The sequence below is a fragment of the Solea solea genome, chromosome 3 (genome assembly GCF_958295425.1).
Source record: "Solea solea chromosome 3, fSolSol10.1, whole genome shotgun sequence".
NCBI lineage: Eukaryota > Metazoa > Chordata > Actinopteri > Pleuronectiformes > Soleidae > Solea > Solea solea.
In genome coordinates, this window is record NC_081136.1 from 26,295,436 (window position 1) to 26,320,622 (window position 25,187).

A 25,187-nucleotide genomic window follows, 5' to 3' on the forward strand; every position below is an offset into this window, starting at 1 on the left:
TTAAACGCATATTTAATTGTGGCAGGATATGCAAAGATGAGGAGGAAATGATAGTGGTATCACCTGTTAACAAAGATGCAAATCCAACTACCCAACAATAAGTGCATCTTCGTCAAGGTAATATTAGTGTTTCCTTTATTTGAACAATTTCACCTTTAATCACCTTTATTCAGTCTAAAGTGACCGTACACTAGGAATATGGAATCATGTTAAATTTTTTGCATAAACTACATTGTAGGTCCTCTCCATCATTTAGTCCCACAGTGTGAGTCACAGCTACAGTATAAGTCCATTTTCATTATTTTTTACATCACAACCTTGGCTGATGTGCAAAGGCTGACAAAACAAGCAGCAACGATACCATATGAACAGTTCAGTAACTGTGACTGCATTAAGAATGTTTGTGAAGAACGTATATGGCCACATTTCCCTTCCGAGTAACACTTAAAAAAATTATAACAAATCAACATGACTTGCTTTGTTACAGTGAAGGACTGATCATAAAAAAAGCAACTGAGCTAGTCACATACGTAATTCAGTAATGGAGGAAGGTAATATACTAATGAACTGAATGCGTTCATTGATGGGGTAAGTGTGTGCTTACCCCATCATTCTCACTCCTAACAGAGTGAAAAAATATAGCATAACATATGCAACTATATCTATTCTACTATTAACCTATAAATTAAACTATAAAAATGTATGTGAAATTCGATTGTCACAGGACTCCCATTAACATGTTTGTCAGTAATATCATGACTTCCAAATCATATTGAAAATGTAGATGTAAAAAAACAATTACAAAATCCCCACTGTGAGACCTGTAAGACCAGACGTGTTCCAATGAACACATCAATTTTGTAAATAATACATAATATATTATATAGCTCATATAAGTGCACACGTGTGACAGACAGCAGGTGCAGGTAATAACTCTGCCAAATCTTGAATCTCAAGGCTTCAAAACAGGAGTTCAGATTCCATTTCCACCTTCTTTAAATTATCTTTAGCCTTATTAAATTTTATTGTAAAAGCACAGCAGTGAATTTTGGCACAACCCTAAATATGCATGAGACGGGAATTTAAAAATGTCAGCATCACTTACTGTCAAACTAAGGTGTTTCAGCAAATGATATGTCAATAAGATAAAAACATAAGAATGAATGAATTGCCACAAAATCAAACCATGGCCATCACATGATAAGCATGATAATGTAGCTGATGATATAATATTTGAGTATGGTATCTGATAGATGCATCTGTGATCATCTAAATTCAAATTACAGCTTCTTGTCATTTTGTGTTGCTGCTGTGCTGTTGTGAATAGGATTATAACTATGTCAAAACGTATTACATTTAAAGCATAAAGAAGTTGTGCAGAAAAGCATGTTCTAACACATATAAAGATACATTGGTGCATAAATATTGTTGGAGTAATGTTCAGTGTTGCAGCCTGAATCTTTCTTGTGATGCAGCAAATTCTACAAGTGAAAGAGAAACAGTTTTCCATTTAAAACCATTTAAACTAATGTTACTGAACCAACAATAGCTGACAACGTTGGGGATCTGGTAAGACCTGAGTGTTCTGATTAGTTATGATTTTAGGGTTCTTTAATCCAGACTGCACACTCATCATTTACCTTCACTGTCATAGTTGAAGTAACATAAGTCCTGCACGCCATCAGGCCTCTGCAGCGAGCAAACAATGAGCAGATTGGTCCTGTGCCTCAGACTTCCTCCCATGACTGAGTTGGTGGTTTAGTCCACTTTAATTGTTTTGAAATTTGTCCAAGTGAAATCTACACAACAGACTCAAATCACAGCCACTGCTTAGGGAGAGAGACCAACGGGTCTCATTTCAAAACACTTAAAATAAACCAAGTCAAAACAAGCCATCAGTGTCTAGCCTTGTGCTCAATCTGTCATCTCACTCAGTTATTCGATGGACTTTAGCTATCCATTTAACACTACCGGATAACTTGTTATTTTGAAATCCTCAACTGAGCTCTGGCCTAACGGTGGATTACGAGCATTATGTTAACTTATATCAGATAACGTGACTGTTGTTAGTAAATAGCAGCTGAGTTCGTGTGTATCGATAGTTGTTTGGGGCAGATACGGCCTGGTTCCTGAGGGCAGAATATTAGCACCAACTTGACCAACCAGTGCCAACACGACGGTGACAACATGGTTGTTGTTGCTTTACCAGAGAGCTACTGCTAGCTAAAAAACACCGCAACCTAAGCGCTAGCTGGTTGTAGTTAGCACGGAAGCAAACACGGCTAAATAGCGTCTAATATTAGCAGCGGCGATTACACTGAAGGTCATGAGTTAGCTGGTTGGCTAAGCGAATTTAGCTGAAAGCTAGCTGCCTTGAACAACAGCACCTGCCTACGTCGCTTTTAGCTTGCTAGCTATTGGCTCCTGTTAGCCACAAGCGACAATTGTTACTCACCTTTTAGTGCAACTGCGGCTGGTCTGCACCTTTTAAATTATGTTTTAACCGTCCAAATCCCTGCTATGAAAATGTTGACGACTCGCACTATCTGGGAAGTGTTTCTGGCTAAAAACGCAGTGGAGCTTTCAGAAAGTCTCAGCCACATGTCTCACAGTCCGGCAGAGAGTCCGTGCAGCTGGCGACACCAACATGCGCCGCCGGGTATTGCAGAGCAAAGCGGATTTGTTCATCTGTTGATAATAAAAATAACAACAGCTGAAGTTATCTGCACACATTTGGAATCTTTTTTATCTGTAAATTCAATTTATATTTTCAAACTTAAATATGTTACTATGTAAATTATAGGTGGACAAATTAATTTTGTGATTAATCAGGTATTTTGTTGGTAAAATTTTAAAACATTTTTAAAATACTTTATTATTTATAACATCGATAAATGCTGTTCAATTTCATAGACAATTTATAGTAAATTAATTTTTATTTAAAATACGCATACATGAACATACAAAATGCAGATTGAGACTATAATTATTGTAAAATAAATGTTTATGTTTTGTGTATGTTGGTTAAAGAAAAAAATAAATGAATACACATATAAATAGAAAACTAGCACCATATCAGCCACTGGCTGCACATATTTCTGATGATCTCTCACCACATAATTAACAGACAAAAAATATATCAAGCTTGGAAACAGCTACTCTTCTCCCAAACACCTCCAAGGAATTTATTCATGTTTTTTTTTAATCTACCCTTTTTAATAACTTTGTTTTCTTGTACACATTTCATTTTATGATCGTCACTTTTATTGCTCCATATTTAATGCTTATGTAGTCGACTTCCACTTTTTGTTTATCATGTACTTTCACATCAGCAGAAATCACTTAGTGAACACTGATGAGTTCAATGACCATCACAGACACAACATAAGTCAAAGCGAGAGTGGGCACACAGGAGAGGCCGACACAAAATATCACAGGCTGTGTGTGCCTTTTTACTCAGGAGAGAGTGATTGATTCAAGTCCACACAGGCATCATCATGGTAACGTTCTTTGGCCTCCAGTGGTTACAGAACCTGCAACATAATGAAAGACATGGAGATTAAATTGAGCAGTGGTTGATTGGTTTCTACCATGACCTCAACACACAACACTTTAATCTAAAATAATCTAACACAAACACTTCAGATGATACTTTAACCACCGACAAAAGGTCTCACCTTTTGGTCATTGCATTTAAGAAAGCACTTAACATGTTTGAGAGGAGGTGAGAAGTGGAGCACTCAGCAAGTCTTAAACAATTCAATTATGCGTTGAAAGGAGCAAGGAAAGAGTGCAGTGGTTGAGCAGAATAAAGGGCCGAGGTTGCCAGTAAATAGATTGTTAGTTTCTATCAGACATGAAGACGTGTTTGAAGTTCTCAGTGCAAACCATGAAAACTGAATTCTCAATATCAAAACCAGATATGTAGTCATGTCTTTATTTAAAGACATGAGTACAGTGAAATACTGGTCCTCTAAACTTAAGTGTTTTACAAAGACTACCTATGTTAAAGTGGATATTTTCAGTCTTTAATGTGTGGCAAGTTTATAATTAAGGGAACACAGCGTCTGATTGTCTGTGGGATTTTGAATCCAGCCCTCGACGGTTTGGCAACTCTAGTTTCCATTGATGGATTTACATGATTTTGTTGCCAGGGAATTATACATTTAATATACTTTATGTGGGATTCATTTGCTTACAAACATTCATCAGTAGCACTACTTCAGCTATTGATTACACTAACAATCCAGCTCTTCAGCTCTTATCGATTCATTTCAGCTATTTTAACAACTGTATCCATGACACTACTGGACTCCACTTAGCAGTAGTTTTTTCTCAATTTAGTTTAATTCATTAAGCATTTCAGCTGGTTTTAGTCCTGTACTTATAACAATCTGGCACCAGCTACATTTTGGTTACCTTAATTTTTTTAGCCTATATAAACTTGTTATATATTGGATATCATTTAAGCCAACAACATATATTTTCTTTTAAAGTTTTAAATGTTATCTTGCCATCTTGGTTTTTACACATTTATCAATTTGGCTACAGTTGGCAGTAATGAATTACATCCTTTTATTCAATTCAATCACAACACAAAGTGTTAAAGTGTTAAACAGCTCAACAAACAAATTTATTTTTCTTTCATCAAATCCCTGATATAGATGTTTTCCAATCATCTGAGCTTCCTGCACAGGAACATATACATGATCTGCTCTATATTTACTGCTCAATGTGCATTGACGAAAATGGGAGAACCTAGTGGGGGAAAAATGAAAGGAGCAAGTGAAAAACCAAAAGCAAAATGTTCAGTGTTTTATTTAAAAACTATAAACAGTCACCAAAGTAAATAAAGCCAATCTCTAACAGACTGTTAGGTCTATGTATAGTCACACATCCTACTGACACCGCAGAAATGAGGATGGTTGGGTCGCCCCGGTCAGATGCTAATACGACAGGCAGTCATAAATGTTACACAACACACGGTAGAGAGGACAGTCTGAGGACGTGAGCCGGAATGTGGCATGGTATTAAGAATGAAAAAATAGTACAATAAAACTCCACACTATATTAAGATAGAAAAAAGTAGTGAAGAAAATATCATACCTGCACGTAAAGCAAAGAACACAGGAGAAAACCTGTATAAAAACTCCATGTATTTAAACCAATTTACAAATACAAAAGAATTTTGGTACGCGCACTGTGCCCGTACAATGACAAAACGCTTACAGTGGATATATGTCACTTGTGTGTGCGTGTTGAGGGGAGAGTGTGAGAGGGAAGAGGAAGGAAAGAGAATACCTTCAATATTTTTTTTTCTTCTACAAAATGACATGATATATTATTCCATACTCTTTCAGCCAGCAAAATGAGTTCTACAAGGTATTATAATACAAAAATGTCACAGTTCCACAAAAAACTGTTTTTCCCCATCCCTAAGCTTTACAGCATCAGTACCTTTGCAGAATTATTTACAGGTTTTTAAGTACATTCATCCACTGCTGAGTATAGAATCACATTAGATACAAGTGACCAGGGATCATAAAAAAGCAAAAAAACAAAACAAAAACATACTAGTTTATTCAATCCTACCAAAGTAATGCTTCTATTACTCCACAGAGCAAGTTCTCCAGTGGCTGCATCGGCATGAAAGAGGATCTTCTTTATATATATTCACAACATATTTACAAGATTCTTTTTCATTAATTGTAATGGTATTTATTTCAATAATAAATAAGTGAAAATATATTGACTCAAGTAAGAAAACCAAGCTACCAATTTTCTAAAGAAAAAAAAAAGTTCTCTGCACCAGTTGCCAGCTGAGTCCTCCTCCACCCAACCCTGTGGGACACCAACAATAGGCCCCGCCCCTTCCACGCCCCCCAGCCCACATGTACTCTTCAGTCGAAAGCCACTCACTCCAACGTACACATCAGTTCACGGGAACAAGGAGAGAAAAATGAAAAGGAAAAAGAGAACTTGAAAAAATGTGCTCGTGTTTGGGGTTTCGTTGTTGAGTCCCTTGGGGAAGCAGTCGTAAAGCGCTCCCCCTTGTGGGCAGCTGGTGGAAGACCCCGTGGCAGTTTGTTTTAGTGTGTGTGTGTGTGTGGGGATGTATGTATGTGTGTGTGTGTGTGTGTGTGTGTGTGTGTGTGTGTGTGTGTGTAGGGGGCATTTTGAACACAGGTGGCCAAGGAAGGAGGTGAAGGGGGTTGAGGGGAGGGTTGGCAGGTGCAGCAGAAGGAGGGTCTTTGTTACAGTTCCTATCCTCTGCTCCCCACGTGGACTCGCTACGGCTCACTGGTGGCTTTTCCCCCCTCTCGTCTCAGGAGAGGGACGGGGTCGTGGTTGAGGGGGTTGAAAAAGTTGTCCTTTTGGCGTTAAGCCTGAAGCGTGCGTGTCAGTTCATAAAGGCATTTGGCGAGCGTGGTGGAAACCTCCATGTTACTTAGTGCGAGCACAGAGAGGTGCGTCTCATGCCTCTTTACCAACCTGAGAGACAAAAGGAGGACAAAAAAGTACAAACTTTAAGTTGAGGAAAAAAACAATCCCAAAGGATGTGAGGGGTTCATCATGTCTTGTGGCATTTTCCACAAAGTTCAACAGTTTGGCCTGGGTCATACATTTTGCATTAGTGTGACCACAGAAGTCTGCTATGGTCCATTTGATGCAATTGTTGTCATACACCATCTGTGAGCAAACACAAGCACCTCTATATTTAATGACTGCATGGACCGTGCAGTGTGTGCTCCTTGTACCGCGACACTTTCAACATCAGTTGGTGGTGCGCTCTTGTTTTGATCAAAACAATAAATCCTACATTAAAAATTGGACTCTGGTTTGCTGGTTAAAAGCAACCCGGAGGTAGGACTATACTATTTAGTCGCCAGGGAGCGACTCTACAGGTTGTAAAAAGAAGTCACTTTAAATAGAGTTTCAGGCTTTCAACAGAACAGGATGTCAACTTTGAAATTATGTTCCCCTTTAAGTACAGCACATCTGGGTCGACACCAGTGTGAATGACAGCTGGTATTGTCTGATAGGGGCCTCACTGCAGGTCACATCTGAATTTCCTGTTCCAAAACCTCAAAATGGTGCTGGCTAAATTGCATATCTCAAAGCTTCAAAATGAGAGTTCAAGATTATTTTGGGCAACATAACTGTCAGTTGACACTTGACATTGAAGATGATGCTAATCATAGACACTTGCTCAAAGTAATGTGAGGAGGTCCACCAGTACTCATGCCATGTACATTTCTGTGCTCAAAGTACATGCAAACGAGGGCAAACTCCTGGCAATACATCACCATGACTGGAATGGGATGTGAAATAGCATGTATGGAACGCCGGATTTACGTGAAACCATAATTTTAGTATGAATGGAAATGTGTAGTGGCTTTCTGTAGACATGAAAAGTGGAATGTATGACCCAGGCCTTAAGCTTCACAAAAGAAACATCTGTTGCAGTATTCTTCATATTTTAAAATAGACATCCTTTCTGTTACCACCAAACAAATACCATGTGAGAAACTTACATGCGACCACAGTCCGAGTGCTTGGCGATGTTCTTCAATGTTAAGGCAGCAGTTAGTCGTATGTGTTTGGTTACTGGTCCCTCTTTCTCATCCTGTGACAGGGAACAGACAATATAATCATGAATTCACCATATATAGATAATTAAAATTTGGTTACAAAGTACGCTTTTAGCATCTCAACTTGCCAAGAGTTTCAGAAGTCAATCGTAATTGTGTGGGTGACTTTTTAGTCAAAAATAAATAAGTAAATCAGGGGAAATGTGGTCAGAATGGATCCAGTTCTACTCACAGTGAAGTCCCTGAAGACCAGGTTTCGAGAGCCTCTGCGAAGGGCCATGAGAGCTGCACTCGGATGATTGACGATTGCTTTTGGTGCTCGTGGTGCCGGAGAACTGCCTGCCACTGGAGGAGTCCTTTAAAACAAATAACACACGTAGCATCAGTGCCATTTGTCCCAGAATCGGTGTTGCTGCATTCCTTAATATAACAGTTGCGCTAATTTGCCATTACCCCCCAATAATCTCCATTTAATTACAGTTTAAACATGTTAAATTGTCCATGTTTACACACTGGACTCAAATGAAAACCAGCCAATGAAGTGTTTGCTGCTCTGTCTGACTGTATGCTACTGTATTTACATGGCTCCAATAAACAGACACTCTGATTATGACTCATCGACATCAAGTTCACTGCAGGGAAAACCCTATTAAAATGCTATAATCTGATTCAGACTATGTCTGCATCGTGTGACTAAGAACAGAATCCTCCAGTTCTTCTGAATGTGACCTTCTGTGGGTAAAGGTAATTAATTAGACATTGGAATACTACTGGCTGGAGACTTAATTGGAAATGTTTAATTGATTCTCATTTAGTTTCGAGGGGTACAAGCACGTACAAAACACCAGCATCAATCAAGAACTAAAGGTAATTTGAAATTTAGAAAGATGTTCTTACTGGGAAGAAGTCTGATTGGGACTTTGTGCCTGTTCCTCTAGCTTGAGTGCAGCCAGCAAAGCCTCTCGAGAACAGTGTTTATCCTGGGAAACCAAAAGCAGACACATTTAGGTGAGAATAATCAGTATTACATTGTTTAAATAAATAATAAACTCATTGATTTTATAAAAAAAAAAAAAAGTCCTAATCAGTCAACCATCATCCGCAGTTTAAAGTAGGGAGTCTTACCTGTAAATGTGTGATGAAGGACAGTCTCTGCCGAGGAAAAGGTTCACATCCTTCCCACAGACACTGGCCTCCATACATGTCCTTCCCACCATGTTTCGTTGCTGCGTGGTAAAACACCTGAGACGGCGTTTCAAACCACCTGGACAAACAAAGAGGAAAAGATCAGCAGACTGTTGACCGTGACTAAACTAAGGTTAGTTATGGACATTAGACGGTGGGTCTGTGCAGCAACGACGCATACCTTTTACAGGACTGCCACAGACATTTAAAGTTCTGGCCTGCTTTCCTGCTTTGCTCTGGTGGCGCTGCGGAGGTTTGCTGTGCTGGGAGGTGAGGGTTGTGGTTCCCTGCTGGTGCAGGCTGAGATACAGGGGATGCGGTAACTGTTGGCTGTGGTGAAGAAACATATTATAACAGACCACATCAATATCCATGTGACTGAAGATTCAAGATTGAGTTGTAAATTAAAAGAATATTCACAGTTATACTGGTATGCTCCATTATAAAAATGATGAATTTGTTTGCTTAGAAATCAGAAAGGTGTTGGCGGAGATGTAACCCCTGTCCATCTAGTGGTAGGAGTTGTTCTCTCAGCAGCATTAATATAGGAGGTGGGTATCGGTGAGAGCCACATGGTCTTAACTGGTCTCACCTTCTTAACCTCCACACATCAATTCCAAAATCACACTTGAACCCTTCAAGCCACAAGTGCTTTGGAGTGTGTACATACAGTATTTGTTGCAGCTGTTAAAGCTGCAGTGCATACATTGTGTATGCTACAGCCTTCATCTGCAAACAGGCTCTGTCAAGTAATACTATCAGACCTGACTGAAAGTGTGTTTATCTGTATACACTGGCAGTGCAGGAACAGGTGTGGCAAAGTTTAACCTTCGTAAACTTTTGGGTTATAAGGATTATGAGTTATACTCCAACATTTGTGCAGCCATCTTGCTTTAGTAGCGCAATGTTGCAGCTGGCTCAGTCTGTAGATATAAAACTGATCATTTTCCTGTGTGTAGTTTGACATGATCTAAAGACATTTGTTTATATTTAACAGTCACACACTAGAGCTCATTTCCACACTCACTTCATAGAACCTTAACCCCAGCAAAAACAATAACCACGATAAAAGGGAAATGAGATGTGTTACATTCAAGAGCACGGTAAGAATTTTTCAGTTAAGCAAAAATGCAGATGCATAATAGACACTCTTATGCAAAAAATGGGGAATTCCACATCTAGCCTATTCTCATTACAGTTTATCAACACAAAGCAAATGGAATAGTAACAACACCCTGTCAGACTGGAACACCATGTGTAAGACCATCTCTGGCCATCTGATAATAAAATATTACACATTGCGTATACAACGTGAAACATCATAATTTATCGATTTTCAAAATGCTTTGACACATAATAATATTAATGCTAAATGTAAATAAAAGCTGCACTTGTTTTCTGCAATTTTCAGTACTGTGCAAAGAAGGTCTGGTCGACAGACTTGTGTATTTGGCAAATAATATTGCAAATTCAGTTGGGCTGTTTGCCTCGATGTATGATTTAAATTTGAGTTAAAAGCTATCTCGGCTTCCTCCTGTTGTCAGTGATTCGTTCAGGGAGTGCTGTACATTATGAATACTAGCAGCACTGTTGTTTAAGTAATTAAAATAGTTGGAAGCTGGGGTTTTTTTCCTTCAGAAAATTGTATTTCAAAAAAATGCAAACATGTCTCTTGTATTTTCTAGATATCTTCCAATAAGGGAATAATGAAATGGTATCGTCATTAAAGCATTGCTAAAACAACAAATCTAATGGTAGCCCAAGACTTTTGCACAATACTACACATGACTTACAAATACTACTAAACAGACATGAAATACATATTTAAGGACAAACTACCCTGCAGTGACTCACCGTTGAGCCAGCTGCCTCTGTGGCGGAGCAGTTCCTCTGCTGAGTGGCGTTCTCTATTGCTACTTTGGCTACTGTGCTTGGGTCTGTTCCTGCTGGCACTGCCACCATGGTGGCACTGCTGCCGGCGTTGTTGGGGTCACTGATAGTGATGATCCGTACTCCCACTTTATTAGGGATCCCAGAGGATACTGCCGCCGTGCTGCGGTCCTCATGCTCAGCTGGCCTCTTGAGGCCTCGAGCCTCAGAGGCCACTCCATTTGCAGGAGAGGCAGAAAGACTCTGGGAGGTAACAGCGGAGGGGAGGGAGGAATTGGGAAGCAGTTGTTGTCTAAGCACAGCATGGCCATGCCCCAAAGGTCCATTCGTTAATTCCGAGGGAAGCCTATTGCCTACTGCCTGGGGTCCGTTGGCCAGGCGCTCAGCCTGCTGGGCTTTGGCAGTGTCCTGCTGGGGGAGCAGAGGACTAGGGAGAGGGGGGTCAGAGCTGTGACTCTTTTCAGAGGGCCCCACCTCCCCATTCCCCAAGTACTGTTTGGAAGCAATGTGATTTGGAATGTTTTTGTTTAAGTTGCCACCACTGTCACCCCGATCAAAGTCACACACTCCGTTGACCAAAGTCTTTTTGGGGTCGGGGTTGCCCTCCATTGGTTTGTTCAGGCAGGGGGACAGGGCCTGTTTCCCATTAGCAGGGTGACTCTCTGTAGCTGGGCCATTGAGTGCCCCCTGGCTGTTCCCTGAGTGGTATGGAGGTAGATCGGACTCCATGCACTTCCGACCATTAAGCAGCTTTGTACCTGCCACAACATCGCCGTTACTTGTTTTGCCATTGGAGGACTCTCCGTCTGCCAAAGAGGAGTTCTCCATCACCTCTATCTTCCTCTCATGGATGTGCAGCCCCGTGGCATCCTTGGCCTCCTCCTCCTTTTGACAAATGATCTTGTCTCCTCTAAGGGGAGTTGGCAGTGGTGGTGGCGGTGGTGTTGGAGGAGCTGCTGGAGTGTGATGGGGCATCGTTACGGGAGAAAACGGAGGAGGGGGAACGACTGGAGCCACAGCACCTTGGCTCACAGCAGCAACAGCAGCAGTAGAGGTGGTAAAGCCAGTGTTGGGGACCACGGTGAATGTGACTTGTCCAGTTGCCATAGGGCCCTGGATAATGGTAGCTGCTCCTGAGCTGCTAGTGGAAATGAGTTGGCCTGGCAAGAGCTGGACCGTCTGTAGGGCTGGAGCCCCAGCAGCAGGAAGCTGACCAGGAACTAGCTGAACATTAAGCTGCTGAGGAGAGGAATTCTGTGTGCTGTAGCCTGCCTGGTATATAATCTGTGGACTGGAGGCTATCGTGCTATTGGGAGAGGGCACCTGTGGAGCAGGCAGGATGAGCTTCCCTCCCGGTGTAGAAGGCCCTCGCTTTGGAAGCAACAGCTGTTTAATCAAGCTGGACTCTGTGGAGGTAGGTTGTGAGGGAGGAGCTTGGGAAATGACTTGGAGAGGCAACTGTTGTTGATGCTGCTGTTGGTGCCGTTTCATGGACAGTGCGTGGCTGAGAGTTTGATTGGGCTGGATCTGGGTATTGGACTGAGAGGCAGGAGGTGTGCAGGGACTGGAAGCAGCTCCAGGCTGCCCTGCTATCTGGATAGTCGGGGCACCTGGTATGGTGGCTGGGTTGGCAAGAACAATCTGGTGTATGGCAGGGGTGTAGGCTGGGCTCTGCTGAGGATTGGGGGTAACTATTACAACACCCTGCGCCTGCTGCTGAGGCTGGTGGTTGGGACTGGCTATCGTGGATGCTGGTCCACTTGACTGGTTCGGCGCAGGTTTGGGAGCAATATTTTGAAATGTGACACGTGTACCCTGGGAACTGGGCACACTAAACGCTTGACCACCCCCCACCTGGATGGAGGAGGAGGGTGCAGATACTGCAGCAACACAGTGAGACTCCACTTGGGGAGCTCCACCATGAAGCCCAGCCAAGGGAGGGGTTTGAGGCAGAGGAGGATGCTGGGAAATAGGGGGGCACACACCTTGTACCCTGGCGGTGAGGATATGGCCCTGTGGTACCTGCTGAAATATGGTGACAGGTGTTCCAGTAGTGGGTATGGGGGAGTGTTGCAGTTGTTGATGAGCTGCAAGTGGAGTGGCGGGGTTCTGAGGACTGTGGTTCTGGGTGGCCAGTGTTGACGTTGGAATCTGGACCACTGGACAGGGTCGCTGCTGCTGCTGCTGCTCTGCTGCCAGAGGATTTGGGGGTAACTGTGGAGGCACCTGTGGGGGCATCGGGGGGCGAGAAACAGTCGGATAGCTTGCATGGGTAGGATCCTGTGCAGTCAAGGCCATGGATGGGGCGGCAACACCAGTGTTGTGGTTAGGTCCTGGGGTCCGAACAAACTGGGATCCATGAACAGAGTGCCCTGGAGGCCGGCCTGGTTACACAGAGAAAAAACTGCTCAGGTCTAGTCAGTGACTCAAAGCCTAGTTTATTCACATTCTAAATCCTTACAGTGCCACAATTAGGAGGTTATGATGTTACACATTATCCATTTCTGATGTGATGCCCTCAGGTATGTTGATAACATATTGAAATGGGTAAGATATACAGTACTGTATAAAGGTCTAAGGCCACCATTAAATTAGTTTTTTTAGCAATACTATAATGACCATACAGTAAAATTATTTCTCAATCACTTTACTGGAACACAGCCAGAAAATACAGGAAACATGTATACAGTTAAAAATAAAAACTTGGAAAAGGAAAATTACAGCTTCTCCAGGTTAACTAATTAATTAATTATTTAGTGTAGCACAACCCTGGTTCTCTTAAAACTGGAGAAATTAATGTTATTGGTAAAAATATATGTTTGTCCTGTTAAATGTTTACAAATATCTGCTGTAAAAAGGTTTTATTACACCAGATTTAATCAAGACGTGTTCGAACATTACGTAGATATACTGTTTGAATTAAACTCAGTGGCAGCTTGTTAATATACAAGGCCAAACTCCCATTCACATCATTCCAATACAAATGCCAATGATCACAGAATTAGAGACATGAAAACAAAGCCGTTGGTGGTGACCTGAGACATTTACACATTACTATATATGAAATAAATATAATTGTAGGTAGGTTTCTTTTTTGTCTTTGAATTAGTTTATCCATCTTGGTGGAACCAGTGAAACCAGCTCTGCTATCCCTGTAGGCCTGCCAGCCTTCACCTCCTCAGCATCTCTTTTCTGAAGTGATTTTTTTCCCTCTATCTTTTTACCTCTGCATTTTATAGCTTTTGCGATTTGGCTGTTAGCATTGTCAAGCAAGCATCAAAACTGAGCCGTAAGAGAAGAGTTGGCATTTCTGAGAAACCATCAGTTTATAGTCAAGTATAACTAGAACAATCAATCTTAACGTTAACCAATTGTACTTGTTAATACCTGGTGGTGGGCCCTGAGGGTCTCCAGGTGTATCTTGTCGTGCTGCTGGAGGTGGAGGAGCTGCTGCAGAATTTTGCTGCTGTTGCTGCTGAGACTGCTGGTAGTACAGCTGAATGGGCAGCGGGATCGATCTTCGCCGTAGCCCTACCAGAAGGATGTGAACTTGTCCGTTTGTCTTGGGCTCCTCCTGCCGCCGCATCGTGTGGCTGGGGAACACAGTCCTGTAGTGGGAGGGGCAGACAAAAAAAATAACAGCCGGGTGAGTAGGGATGGCCACATGAACGATGTCATAGTCAGTTGCAATGTGGAGTCACTATTGTGATGCCATGTCCCCTCTCCCTGCCACACAGATGCAATTGCCTTGCAATAATGTATTAGTATATTAATTATTCAAAGTCTATTAATCTCTAAGTCTTTAAATCTCCTCTGCTCCTTTTCACTTGTATGGCTGCAGCATTATCATATGCAATTAGTCTACTATGATACAGGCAGAGTGATTGTGTGATACACAAACCAGCAGATTGATCCTCAGTCACTTTCTTATGTGGCTTTTTTGCTTATACACATCACACGGCTATTTTAAAAGTGTGACACGGACATCAAAATGTTTAACATTTACTCAATTTAAGCAGCTTTATTTTCCTCTACATTTGTTGGCATCTTGTTAAGTTTTGCTTAGGTCGTGCTGCAGAAGCACACAGCAGCACAGACTGTGCATCAAACAGAGGAAAAACAACTTTTTAATGGCAACATCTGCTCTGGTCAGGGCACAGAGGTTTATCAGTTCTCTGTGTTGATGGAACATAAATACAGACAAGCCAGGATAAGAAAACTCACCGCAGACATTTGAGGAAGCCATTGGCATTCAAGATGTTGCTACGTCCCATTTTATTGCATGTGGCCAAGTACTCAGAGTACATTTCTGATCGAGATACAGAACCCTCAGAGTTCGACTCAAAGTGTGCGTTTAGCCTGATTGAGAAACAAAAAGCACAGGTTATTATCATTAGAACTCTACTCGTCCACTGCAATTAAACTATGGTTGGAGATGCATGTTTATAAATTAATCTTACCACTGCAGTGTAAATTTTTCCCCGTCTAGTTCAACGATTCCAGGTGGTGGTTGAGTGGATTGTACTGCGACCCTTGTTACTGCAGAGACAAAAACAAGAGAAACGTTAATGTAAAAAAACAAAACAAAAAAAAAACAAATGCATTATCAAATCTCAACTGAAGACCACAAAGCACACCCAAAGAAAAACATTGATTCAATAAATATCACTTTTGTAGTGCTCCCCTAGCCATCCACTAGATGTCAGCACACTAATAGTTTTGCATTGGTAGCCATGTATACTGAAATGAAACTATAGCCCAAGGTTAAACAGGAGTAAAGTCTCACCCTGGGGTCATTTGTCAATTAACACAATCAAGGCACTGCGATGAAGTTATTATTTATCTGTTTACATAAAAACTCTGTTGTGTATTTGTAACCATGGTTGTCTTTCCATTAGGTCCCAAAAACTTATAAATCTAAACTGCTTTCTGGGGTATCTGTGATAAAAAAAAATATCCCCTGTGTGGCTCAGCAACAGGTAAGTGAGTCAGTTGTACTGTCAGTAAAACGGGCAGTGACTGTGGATTTCATTTGCAAGTTTCTTATGTTACAACAGCAGCATAGGGAAAAATTTATTAGAAACTTGTTTAGTTTCTGGTTGGCTTCATCATGTTGAAGCTGTTATGCAGTATTTTCAAAGTTCATCTAGCTCAAACATACAATGGATGACATTGAGATTTTTTACCAGTCTCTTATTTATTCTCTGCTAGGTGTAGTCATTTGCAGTTTATTTGCATGGACACACCCTTTCAGTTGGGCTGTCTGCCCGTTGATGGCAAAGTCAAAACAAACAAAAGGCACAACATTGACAAAAAAACAACTGAATTTTGGATCAAGTTGAAACTACTTTAATATGGAAAAACACTCATTGTTATGGTTGGTTATCCATTTGTTCAAAATCTCCAGTGTACCTTAAAGATTTAGAAAGTTTTATGTTGACACATGCCAACATTAACCTATAATGGTTACATTCCTGAACAACACTCCACAACTGCACTTTCAAACTAGTCTGTTTAGAAATTAGTCTGGAGTTTACACAACTCTAATCTGCAGTGTCAAAAGCAGCATTTAAACCACAGGTATTTTGCTCCAAATTTAAGAGCCCTATGCAAGTATATTTTGACTTCATGGATGAGGGTCTAAATATTTCAACCCCTATTATTTCAAGTCACATTTTTGCAAATTAAATCCCTTTTCTGATTCACAGCAGCATTATTTGAATAAAATAGCACAGCATTTATTTGTCAAATTTACTTTAAAGTGACAGTGTACAGCTGAAACATACCCTTTACCATAGCTAAGAACAAATAAAATCACATACAGTGTCTTGTTTCACCACATTTATGATCTTTCACACGTTGCTGTGTTGTGCCTCAAGTGTGAATGATGTAAGCCAAGTGTGATTACAAATTCACACAGTCAAATGCATCCTTTTTCCTTTAAATTTTTTGGAAAATACTATTAGATATATGTATTCTGCATTACTGCTGCTTAGCAGACTGGAGTCAAACCACTTCTCATGAGCACAGGTTGTTCAAACATTAGACTCATTCGGCAAATCTCCAAACCTAGCAATGTAAACCAATGTAAACCAAAGCAAACGATGAACTGCAACAATCTTTTTGCTGATTTAGAAAAAAAATAATTCTAATTCCTTGGGCTGACAATTGCAGGTACTTTTGGTTGAAACATAACAGTTGGATTGTGACTGACAAATGGAGGAGATGCTAAGAAACTCACCAGGTGCTGCTGCTGCTGCTCCCTGCACAGCAGCAGGTACCTGCTCTACCAGCTGTGGTCGAACCTCGGCTGCCTGGTCAGCACTGGCCTGATGCTCAATCAACCGTACAGCTGTTAGGGCATCAGGTCCAAACGTATGAAGGTCTACTGATACTAATCGCACTAACAGGTCTGAGAAGAGAGTGAGAAGCAGGAAGAAGAAGCAAAGGGGAGTGTGGTTTAAATCTATCACAATTCAGCTACTCAATCAAACTCAATGAGACAAAGCAATGGTAAATTTAAAGGGCAGAAAGTAAATGTCATAGAAACCAGTTACACATGAATGGAAAATATTGTAGAAAGGGAAGCCAAGTAGAATCCTATGGCCTGCTTACCTATGCTGTGGTCGACAGTGGCAATCTTGGTGCAGGGAATGTCTCCAAGCTGAGCCAGTAGATATAGCACCTCCAAGGAGGCCATGAGGAACATAAGGTCAGGCAGGGTGAGGAGCATCATTACCTCCCTGTACGAGTCCTGGTCCACGTACTCGCAGATTAATACCCCATTGTCCTCTACCTTACTGAGGTTGCCCAGGATCTCCATGGCTAAGGAAGCAAACACAAAAATACATCTTTATCTCAATAGCATTCGCAGCCAAAAAAAGTTAATTTAGTTATCTAATTATGTAATAATCCAGCCTACTTCTGATGTATATAAACATGTCTTCATGATGAAGAGCACTCACCTCTCATTTTGAGGAACCGGTCCCTGGACATTAAGCATTTGGTGATGGTGTGAAAGATCAGGTGAGTTGTCCGAAAGTCAACGGGATCCAGCTGGAGCTACAAGGTGTCAAGACAAGTTTAATTCAGTCAGACAGCAACAGCAGCAACATTCCTTGTAAATATTTTACAGAGTGGACAGTCCATCCTCCTCAGTACTGAGATTATAAACCAGCAGAGAGCATGCCACTGTACTTGACCAGAACAAAGTCTGGCTCGGTACTCCAACTTCATCACAACACATTACACAGAGATCTAGTTAGGTTTATATTATTTACACAAAAACACAACAAGGCTCTGCAGCTTCATAAATCTGAAGAACAGTTTAATTGCCCAACACACAAGCATGTGATTAATCAAATCCAAGCCTGGCTGATTGTATCAGGGACTCTATGCATGTTTCTAAAATTAGATAGATGCATTTTCATGTATCTCACACTAATAAATTGAAATAGGCCTGTACAGACAGCCAATATTTCATCAACAATTTCTAAATGTAAGCCTTTTTTGAGTGTGTGGCTCTGACTTCAGTGCATGTCTGTAGTTGCTATACAATATGATGACAAATTTAGGTTGAATTAAGATGAGTAAATTATTCTAACGATGGATGCTGCTTATAAACTGACAGCTACAGCTTCCTCAGAAATGAAAACCATGGCCACCATTCTCGAAAATGTACCACTATTATGTCCCAAATCAAGCCAGCGCATATGTTTTGGAACAGTCACTAACTACTTAATTTTCCATATTAATTAGTTAATTTTAAGAACAGCAAGTGGTTTATACTGTTGAGTCGTTTTGTCTTGTATAACACTGTTTCTATTAATCCAAAACCAATTTGAAAACCAATGAAAAACTAATAAATATAGACACTTAACATGTTTTCTCTTACTACAGCCTGCTTTTATATGTAAAAAAAAAAAAAAAACAAGCTTGACAGAGCTGCTATGTCTAGTTATTTCTATATTTAAATTGAGCCAAATTGGGGGAGGAGCTTAGCTCATAATGAATTAGACATATTAAGACCAATGCAACCAATAATGTGATGCAGTTGACAACCCCCACTCACAAGAATGGAACTGATATCATGCATTAACTTAAAGGACTCGTCCCAGTCTCCTACTCAGTCCATTGTGAATGAGATAGTGATAACTGTGTCACAAAGACCTACATTTAGATGCAAAACATTCCAGAACTGACCCAAATATGACAAAATCTTGCAAACATGTTTGTACTAGTCCCCAAAAAACACAGACGAACCTCAGCAGCCACGTTGCCCAACGTGTCCAGTCCGAGCTGTCGGAGTGAGATGAGGTTACAGTGGGCACAGAGCAGGAGGAAGCGCAGGCACGTTCGGTTGGCCGCCAGCAGCTTGACGTTGGCCTCTTCGAAGGAGAGGTTCCGCAGGATAACGGCAATCTGCAGCACCCGCTGGGCCTCCATGTCACTGATGCCCTGGGACCGCGGTGGGTGGAAGAGGCTCTGCCACCGCTTCTCACATGATGTACCATCTGTAGAGCGAAGGAGGGGAAAGTTTAGAACCTTTTACCAGATGAGGGTTTGTGCACACACATTTAACAGGGATAAGCAGCATGAGAGAAGCAGCATGAGAGATTTTTGTTATCACATTGTCATTTAGGGACTTCCAAACATTTCACCATAATTTGTGTTGTTTTTCTGTCTTTATACGTAACAAAGTACATTACAAGGATACTTATTCAAGGTTTTTATTCTACTTTTGTTGGGATACTGTGATCTTCACTTTTCATTTGTTGTTAATCTTATGTATGCAAGGTTGGTGAAGACACATCCCACTTCTTCCACACAACTGTGCAGACTTTTTTTTTCTCTAAACATTGGTTATGAGTGACTCAATCAGTGGCAGATCAAACTCCCAAACCATCCACCTTTACGGAAGAATTAGAAACCACCTCCTCAGATGACATTGCCTGCTTTGCAGCAGTTTCATTTATTGTTTTACACGAATAACTTCTGGAATTCCAACACTGATGGATGACATTACTTATTTCATGTTACACCAGCGTGAGTAAAGCTTTGAGTTACTTGAGCAACTCTCATCTAATTTTTCAGACAAACGTATTAGTTAGTTACAGTTTTTACGGTTTAATGTAAAACAAATTAGGTAAAAAAAACAATTGTGTTCCTGCAATTAAAGGGCATGGGCACCAGATACAATTATATGCGCTCACTCAGCATGAACAATCACCAAGGACGGATGCTAATACCAGGTGTGAACAGTGCCTTAAACTGCCTCTCATGGCCTTAATCTCCAACTGTGTTTACCTTGTGCTGGGCTGTTCTTGTCCCAGATCAGCTCCCTGACTTCAGTGTCCTCCACCACCTCTCTCCAGAACTGCAGAGAGACAGAAGCTGTTAGCAGGGCCATTGAATCCATAATACTTACACTGATTTAATACATACAGTAAGCTCTTTGAGAATCAAATAAAATCTATAATACTCAGGCAAGCACATAAATAATAACCCTCTAAATAAGGAACAAATGTCTATAACATCATTTGAAATTTGAATAATTAAACCATTATCCTGTTACATTTACTCGACAAGAGTCCAAAACCCAGAAGATGTTACGATGGTTCAGGTTGGAAATACACAATTTTGTGGACCTTAAGAACTTTTTTTTTTCTCACAATCAAGAGTCAGAAAATCACATTTAAGATAGTCCAAGTAAGCAGACCAGACTGTGGCCCAGAGTAAGATACAGAATTGCTGCTGGCACCAGATCTCACCCACAGTGAACTCTGACCTTATTTAACGATAAACTGCCCTGAATTGAGGAAAATAATAATGACTTGCTTAACAACCATGACTTCGCTTGTATGCATCTTAATTTGACTGAAATAAAAGCGGCTGTATCTCCATTCTGTTGAAAGATGCCTTGGAGAACACCGCACTCAGGAAAGAGTAACCGTCATAATTCCTGCCAATCTTCACACTGTTAAAAGTATGAATTCTTTGTAAAAGTGGCATTTCATTTCCATGGCCAACAGAAGAGAATACACAACAGCTCACACGCATAAAATACCCAAACTTCTAACTTTACCTTGAAAAAGTCCCGGCAGGTTTTCTCCTTCCAGTCTGTCCCAAACACCCCAGAGAAGCTGCCTAACGCTACACATGCACAGACAGAGGGTTAGAAGCGAGTGTTAGAGATTAGCACTTATATTTCCACTTGGCAATTATAAAAATATGTATACAATTCAAATTAAAACTAGATTTTCCCATACAAAGGAAGATTTGCAAAGAATGTGTCACTTTTTAAAACTTTTTTTGCTGAGCTGAGGTGCATATTAGAAAAACAAATCAAACCAGAAAACAAAACAAAAAAACACAACCCGCCTTTTAACTGTTCGTTATCCGAACTAAACGTATAATCAGAGTGAGGTCGGGGACTTACAGTCGTCGAAGACGCCGGCGTGGGCCAGCAGCAACGTGACAAGTTTGGGGTCCTTGTCCAACTGCATGGCATGCTTGCTCTCATTGGAAAGCAAAGTGCAAACATTAACAGCAAAGTCCACTTCGTTGGGCAGGCCCGAAAGGAGAGACAGCACCAGTTTATTGTAATCACACGGTGGAACGAAATCCGTAGACAGTCCATAGCTTTGGCGGAGATAGTCTGAATATGGGGGGAAAAAAACTCAGGGTTACTTGAAAATACACTTCTGTCAGATACCTGGAAAAACATTTGTCATTTAAACAGGCTTAATATAAAATAGCCATCATGACAAAATTGCCAACATGTGTTTGTAAATGAAAAGAAACATTTAAAGCTGATTAATGAAGCATCAAAGCAACATCGCATATTCACAACAGCAAGCAGAGCAGACAATGTGTCACCAGTGCTACAGGGAAGACATGAAGCAGTTTATTTCTAAAAGTGGAAATCAGTGGAAAATGTAAACATCAGCAAGCACAGCGCTGCAGAAACAAGGGAGAGGAGCTGTCATTTCATTCATTGTACCATTATTATCATCATACTACTGCCTTCACAAATCTTTAGCCACTTAAACTCTGAGTTGTTTTTACTTTCAATGAGTTTAGGCAAAACAAACGTACTGCTGTTGGGTGAAGGTCTCGTCTCACAGATGAACACGACTGTTCTTTCCCTTTTTAAGCGACTGTGTGGAGTGTAAAATTGAAGATATTGGCAAGAATTGAAGACAAACTGTAATAGCTGTAATTTCACAAAGGCGACAATCAACTGCTTGTATCATACTGTATTTATATGAGGAGCCGGGTCAGCTCTACAGAAGCCGCCCATGCGGGACCACCGTGTTTTTACAATGGCCCACAATGGAGAGACTGTACATGTTTTGACCCCTAACTTGCGTAGGTTTTCCAACACACTTGGTGTGAGGTGATAAATATTCAGCTACAACATTCTACTTTCACTTCAAAGGCTGATAAATTCTACACGCTCCAAATTTAAATGTGTAATCCTAAATACTAAAGAGCTGTTTGTGGCGGAAAGAATCAACACTGTACCTCAGTTGACTATGCATTGATTTTTCTGTTATCAACCACTTTATGTACTTTTTCCATACAAGAGATATTTTAATCTTGTGCAGAGTTTCAGCAGACTACTGCTGCCTCTGGAAACCGACCATAAAAGAGAAGAATCTGAGTGAGCAAATTTGATTTCCATGCTAAAAAGCATCCTGTGCTGATTCTCAACCACCTGCAGCACAGCAACACCATGTAGAGCTGCACAGGTAACAAAACGTTCCTCGTATAAACCCAACCAAAACGTGACAATAGGACAGAGTCAAGCTCGGTGCCACATTTCCAGAGGTGGTTAACGATGGTCAAATAACTCATCATCACGGAACCAGCCAAGTCAACAAAAAAACAAGTTCAACCACGCTGTGCCACAAATACGTGATGCACAGATGCACATTAATGTTCTGCGTGTTTTTGTCGTTCTACAGTGGTTTTAAACGGCCACTTTTTAACCCAACAGGAAAGTGTGGCAAGTATCCACTTTGCCAAATATGAAATTTGAGTCACGATTCTCTGCCCTGAAACACTGGTCTGACTATTTTTAGACACGCCTTTTAGACAAACCAATCTGTGCAGGTAACCACTGGAACTTAATACCTTATTCAAATTAAATGTTATTAAAAAAAGAAGAAATAATATTTAGTTTCTATCAGTGAAGCAATGTTTAAAACAAACTATCAAAAGCAGTTCAACTGTAAATGTCATAGTATTCTTCACCGTCTTGTGGCAACAAGCCACAGAATAAACTCATCACTATTTGTTGTGCATCTCTTCCCGACGCACATGTGTTTTGGAGTCAGTCACCTCAGCAGGCAGTGGAATGATTACCTGACAAAAAAGGGTATGTGACCAGAGGGCTGGGAGCCTTTTAATCTCAACTCAAATGGTTAACACAACAACAACAACAAGTGTTTTGTGCTCCTCTTCATCAATACCTGCTGTCAGGGCGGTCAATTACCTCGACAAGAAGCTCAGTGGTCAATTTCACAGCTCTGTGCAGCTAATGGACATCTAACATTCACAGCACAAACAAGGGGCTGGGGCTTTGGTCTGCAGCACGAGAACATTTAGTTTGAAATATGATGTGGCTACACAGAGACTGCGCTTTCAACACAAACGGCAGCAGTGTGCAAAAAGAAAGAAGTAAAAAGAAAATGACATATATACAATAAGTGTGCATAGGCAACTTGCAAAGAACAAATAAGCTTGTTTGATAGTCTGGTCATGGTAACTGTGTCATGGTATAATGCATAAATGTTTTTTTTTTTTAAATAACTATGGGTTTGGAGATCTTACTTTTCAAGTAGAATTTTATAAATCAAATTGCTTAATTTGGAGATGACACAATGTCTTTAAGTGGAATAGTTTGACATTTTGGGAAACTCGTGCAGTGCCCATATCTCAGGCTTCAACTCACTCAGCATCACGTGCATGACACGTTGCCTTGCATATCCTCTATGGGCACGACTGTCTTTAGGCATAGGGAAGCTGCTTGTTTAGTGAGATATGTGTTTAATTTCTACCAATTATATAAACCACTGTGCAGACAATTTAAAATGATACACAATTCCCAATCTAAAGTATGTAACTTTACTTCTTTGATAGTATTAAATAGTCTTTCCCCCTCCACAACTACCTGGCAACACAATGGAATTAGACCCACATTGAGATTCGCTGGCCAAAAACAGCGCGCCACCTGCACCCACTGGCAGCATCTGTTATAGCTGAACAGCTGCTATAACAATTTAAATAAAACCAGGACATTATTGGCAGATATTGCTCCCAAAATCGCTCTGCTGATGGCAAAACATTTTTTATCAGCATGTCTCTAATGTAACGTAATGGGTTTAAATGCAACAATGAGTTGGACTCTTTGTTGAAACAGACGTTTCTCTGTCATAGGGTCTTTCATGTGTGATGTATTTAAAAACAATTCAACATGATCTAGCTGAACTAGGGACATGGGAAGGAGGCGCCAAAAACAAACAAAAAACAATTCAGGTGTTGCAGTCAGATGTTTCTTAAAGCAACGATGAACTTTGTTAGGCAACGGTCGCACTTCTGGAGACAAAACATCCAATCTATTCCAGCAGCTTAAATGGAAGCATCCATATGAACGTGAATGTGCAGAATGTTATGCTTGGGTCGGGGACCAATCTCACTGATCTGTATCTGTCAAGGTGCCACAAAATAAACAAACTTAGTAGAGCATGAAGGGAAAAACTGCTCAGGTGGTTTTGTTAAATCAAACTGAGGATATGGTGCTTTACAAAGCTGTGGACAAGTTAGATATAAGACAGTGATAAACAGACGAAACAGGGTCACATAATCTGCCAGTGTCGTCTGCGCAATATTCCGTCCAATGACTGGTTTATAAGTCTGGATACTCTCAAAACTGCTCTCTGTTGAGGATGGTCTGCTACAAACATGCTGCCTCCCTTTCTGTTTTAATATCATGCCTCACAGAAGTTGTGTCTGGTTTTGCTGACACAGTTCCATTGAGTCGTTACATCTGTAAAGCACTGACAGCTGCCATATTAACAAAAGCTTTGACTTCATCTACTGCTGAAGCTGTAGCCACAGTGCTAACATGTAGCCTAGTTTCCCATGCATCCCTCTCTCACAGCTCTGATGAACTGATGCTTTGCTGTGATCACATCTGAGCGAGTGCGAGTCGACTGACGGGCACACAGAACGAGAGACAGTGGGCGGGGACAAGAAGCAAGCAGAAAAAAAAAAAATATATGTGCATCCATGTAACTGATACAGATCCAGGCAGAAACAAAGAGTTGAACACAGTGAGGCCATCTCTCTGCCTACCTGATACAATGTGTTGCTGGTAGTTGTAAGAATTGGGAATTGCACCAATTGGGAGAGAGGCTTTGGGATTCCCCGGCTGCGCTTCCTCCTCGTCCTCGCCGAAGTGGTGAACTTTCTCATATTTCTCTAGGTATCTGCAGAGAGAGAAAGAAAAAGAAC

The 25,187-nt window shown here is 40.9% G+C and overlaps 2 protein-coding genes across 3 annotated transcripts in view; both read right to left on the reverse strand.

The window, feature by feature from the left end:
* Window positions 1–2,640, reverse strand: part of scaf11 (SR-related CTD-associated factor 11) — a 15,287-nt gene extending 12,647 nt beyond the window's left edge. For both annotated transcript variants that reach the window (XM_058623786.1, XM_058623785.1), the window contains exon 1: window positions 2,456–2,640. The gene's annotated coding sequence lies outside the window, so the exon portion shown is untranslated. The remainder of the gene's footprint in view (window positions 1–2,455) is intronic.
* Window positions 2,641–4,800: 2,160 nt separating this feature from the next.
* The window catches only part of arid2 (AT-rich interactive domain 2), a 34,366-nt gene continuing 13,979 nt past the window's right edge, over window positions 4,801–25,187 (reverse strand). Inside the window, exons 4-21 of the mRNA XM_058624715.1 lie at window positions 25,029–25,162; window positions 21,106–21,324; window positions 20,752–20,819; window positions 19,974–20,043; window positions 18,930–19,180; window positions 17,633–17,729; window positions 17,283–17,492; window positions 16,909–17,079; window positions 15,128–15,206; window positions 14,892–15,026; window positions 14,055–14,275; window positions 10,632–13,051; window positions 8,959–9,107; window positions 8,718–8,856; window positions 8,490–8,572; window positions 7,825–7,948; window positions 7,536–7,627; window positions 4,801–6,492 (exon numbers count right to left, since the gene is read on the reverse strand). Of these exons, the coding sequence (XP_058480698.1) occupies window positions 6,381–6,492; window positions 7,536–7,627; window positions 7,825–7,948; window positions 8,490–8,572; window positions 8,718–8,856; window positions 8,959–9,107; window positions 10,632–13,051; window positions 14,055–14,275; window positions 14,892–15,026; window positions 15,128–15,206; window positions 16,909–17,079; window positions 17,283–17,492; window positions 17,633–17,729; window positions 18,930–19,180; window positions 19,974–20,043; window positions 20,752–20,819; window positions 21,106–21,324; window positions 25,029–25,162 (4,774 nt within the window). The 3' untranslated portion in view covers window positions 4,801–6,380. The remainder of the gene's footprint in view (window positions 6,493–7,535; window positions 7,628–7,824; window positions 7,949–8,489; window positions 8,573–8,717; window positions 8,857–8,958; window positions 9,108–10,631; window positions 13,052–14,054; window positions 14,276–14,891; window positions 15,027–15,127; window positions 15,207–16,908; window positions 17,080–17,282; window positions 17,493–17,632; window positions 17,730–18,929; window positions 19,181–19,973; window positions 20,044–20,751; window positions 20,820–21,105; window positions 21,325–25,028; window positions 25,163–25,187) is intronic.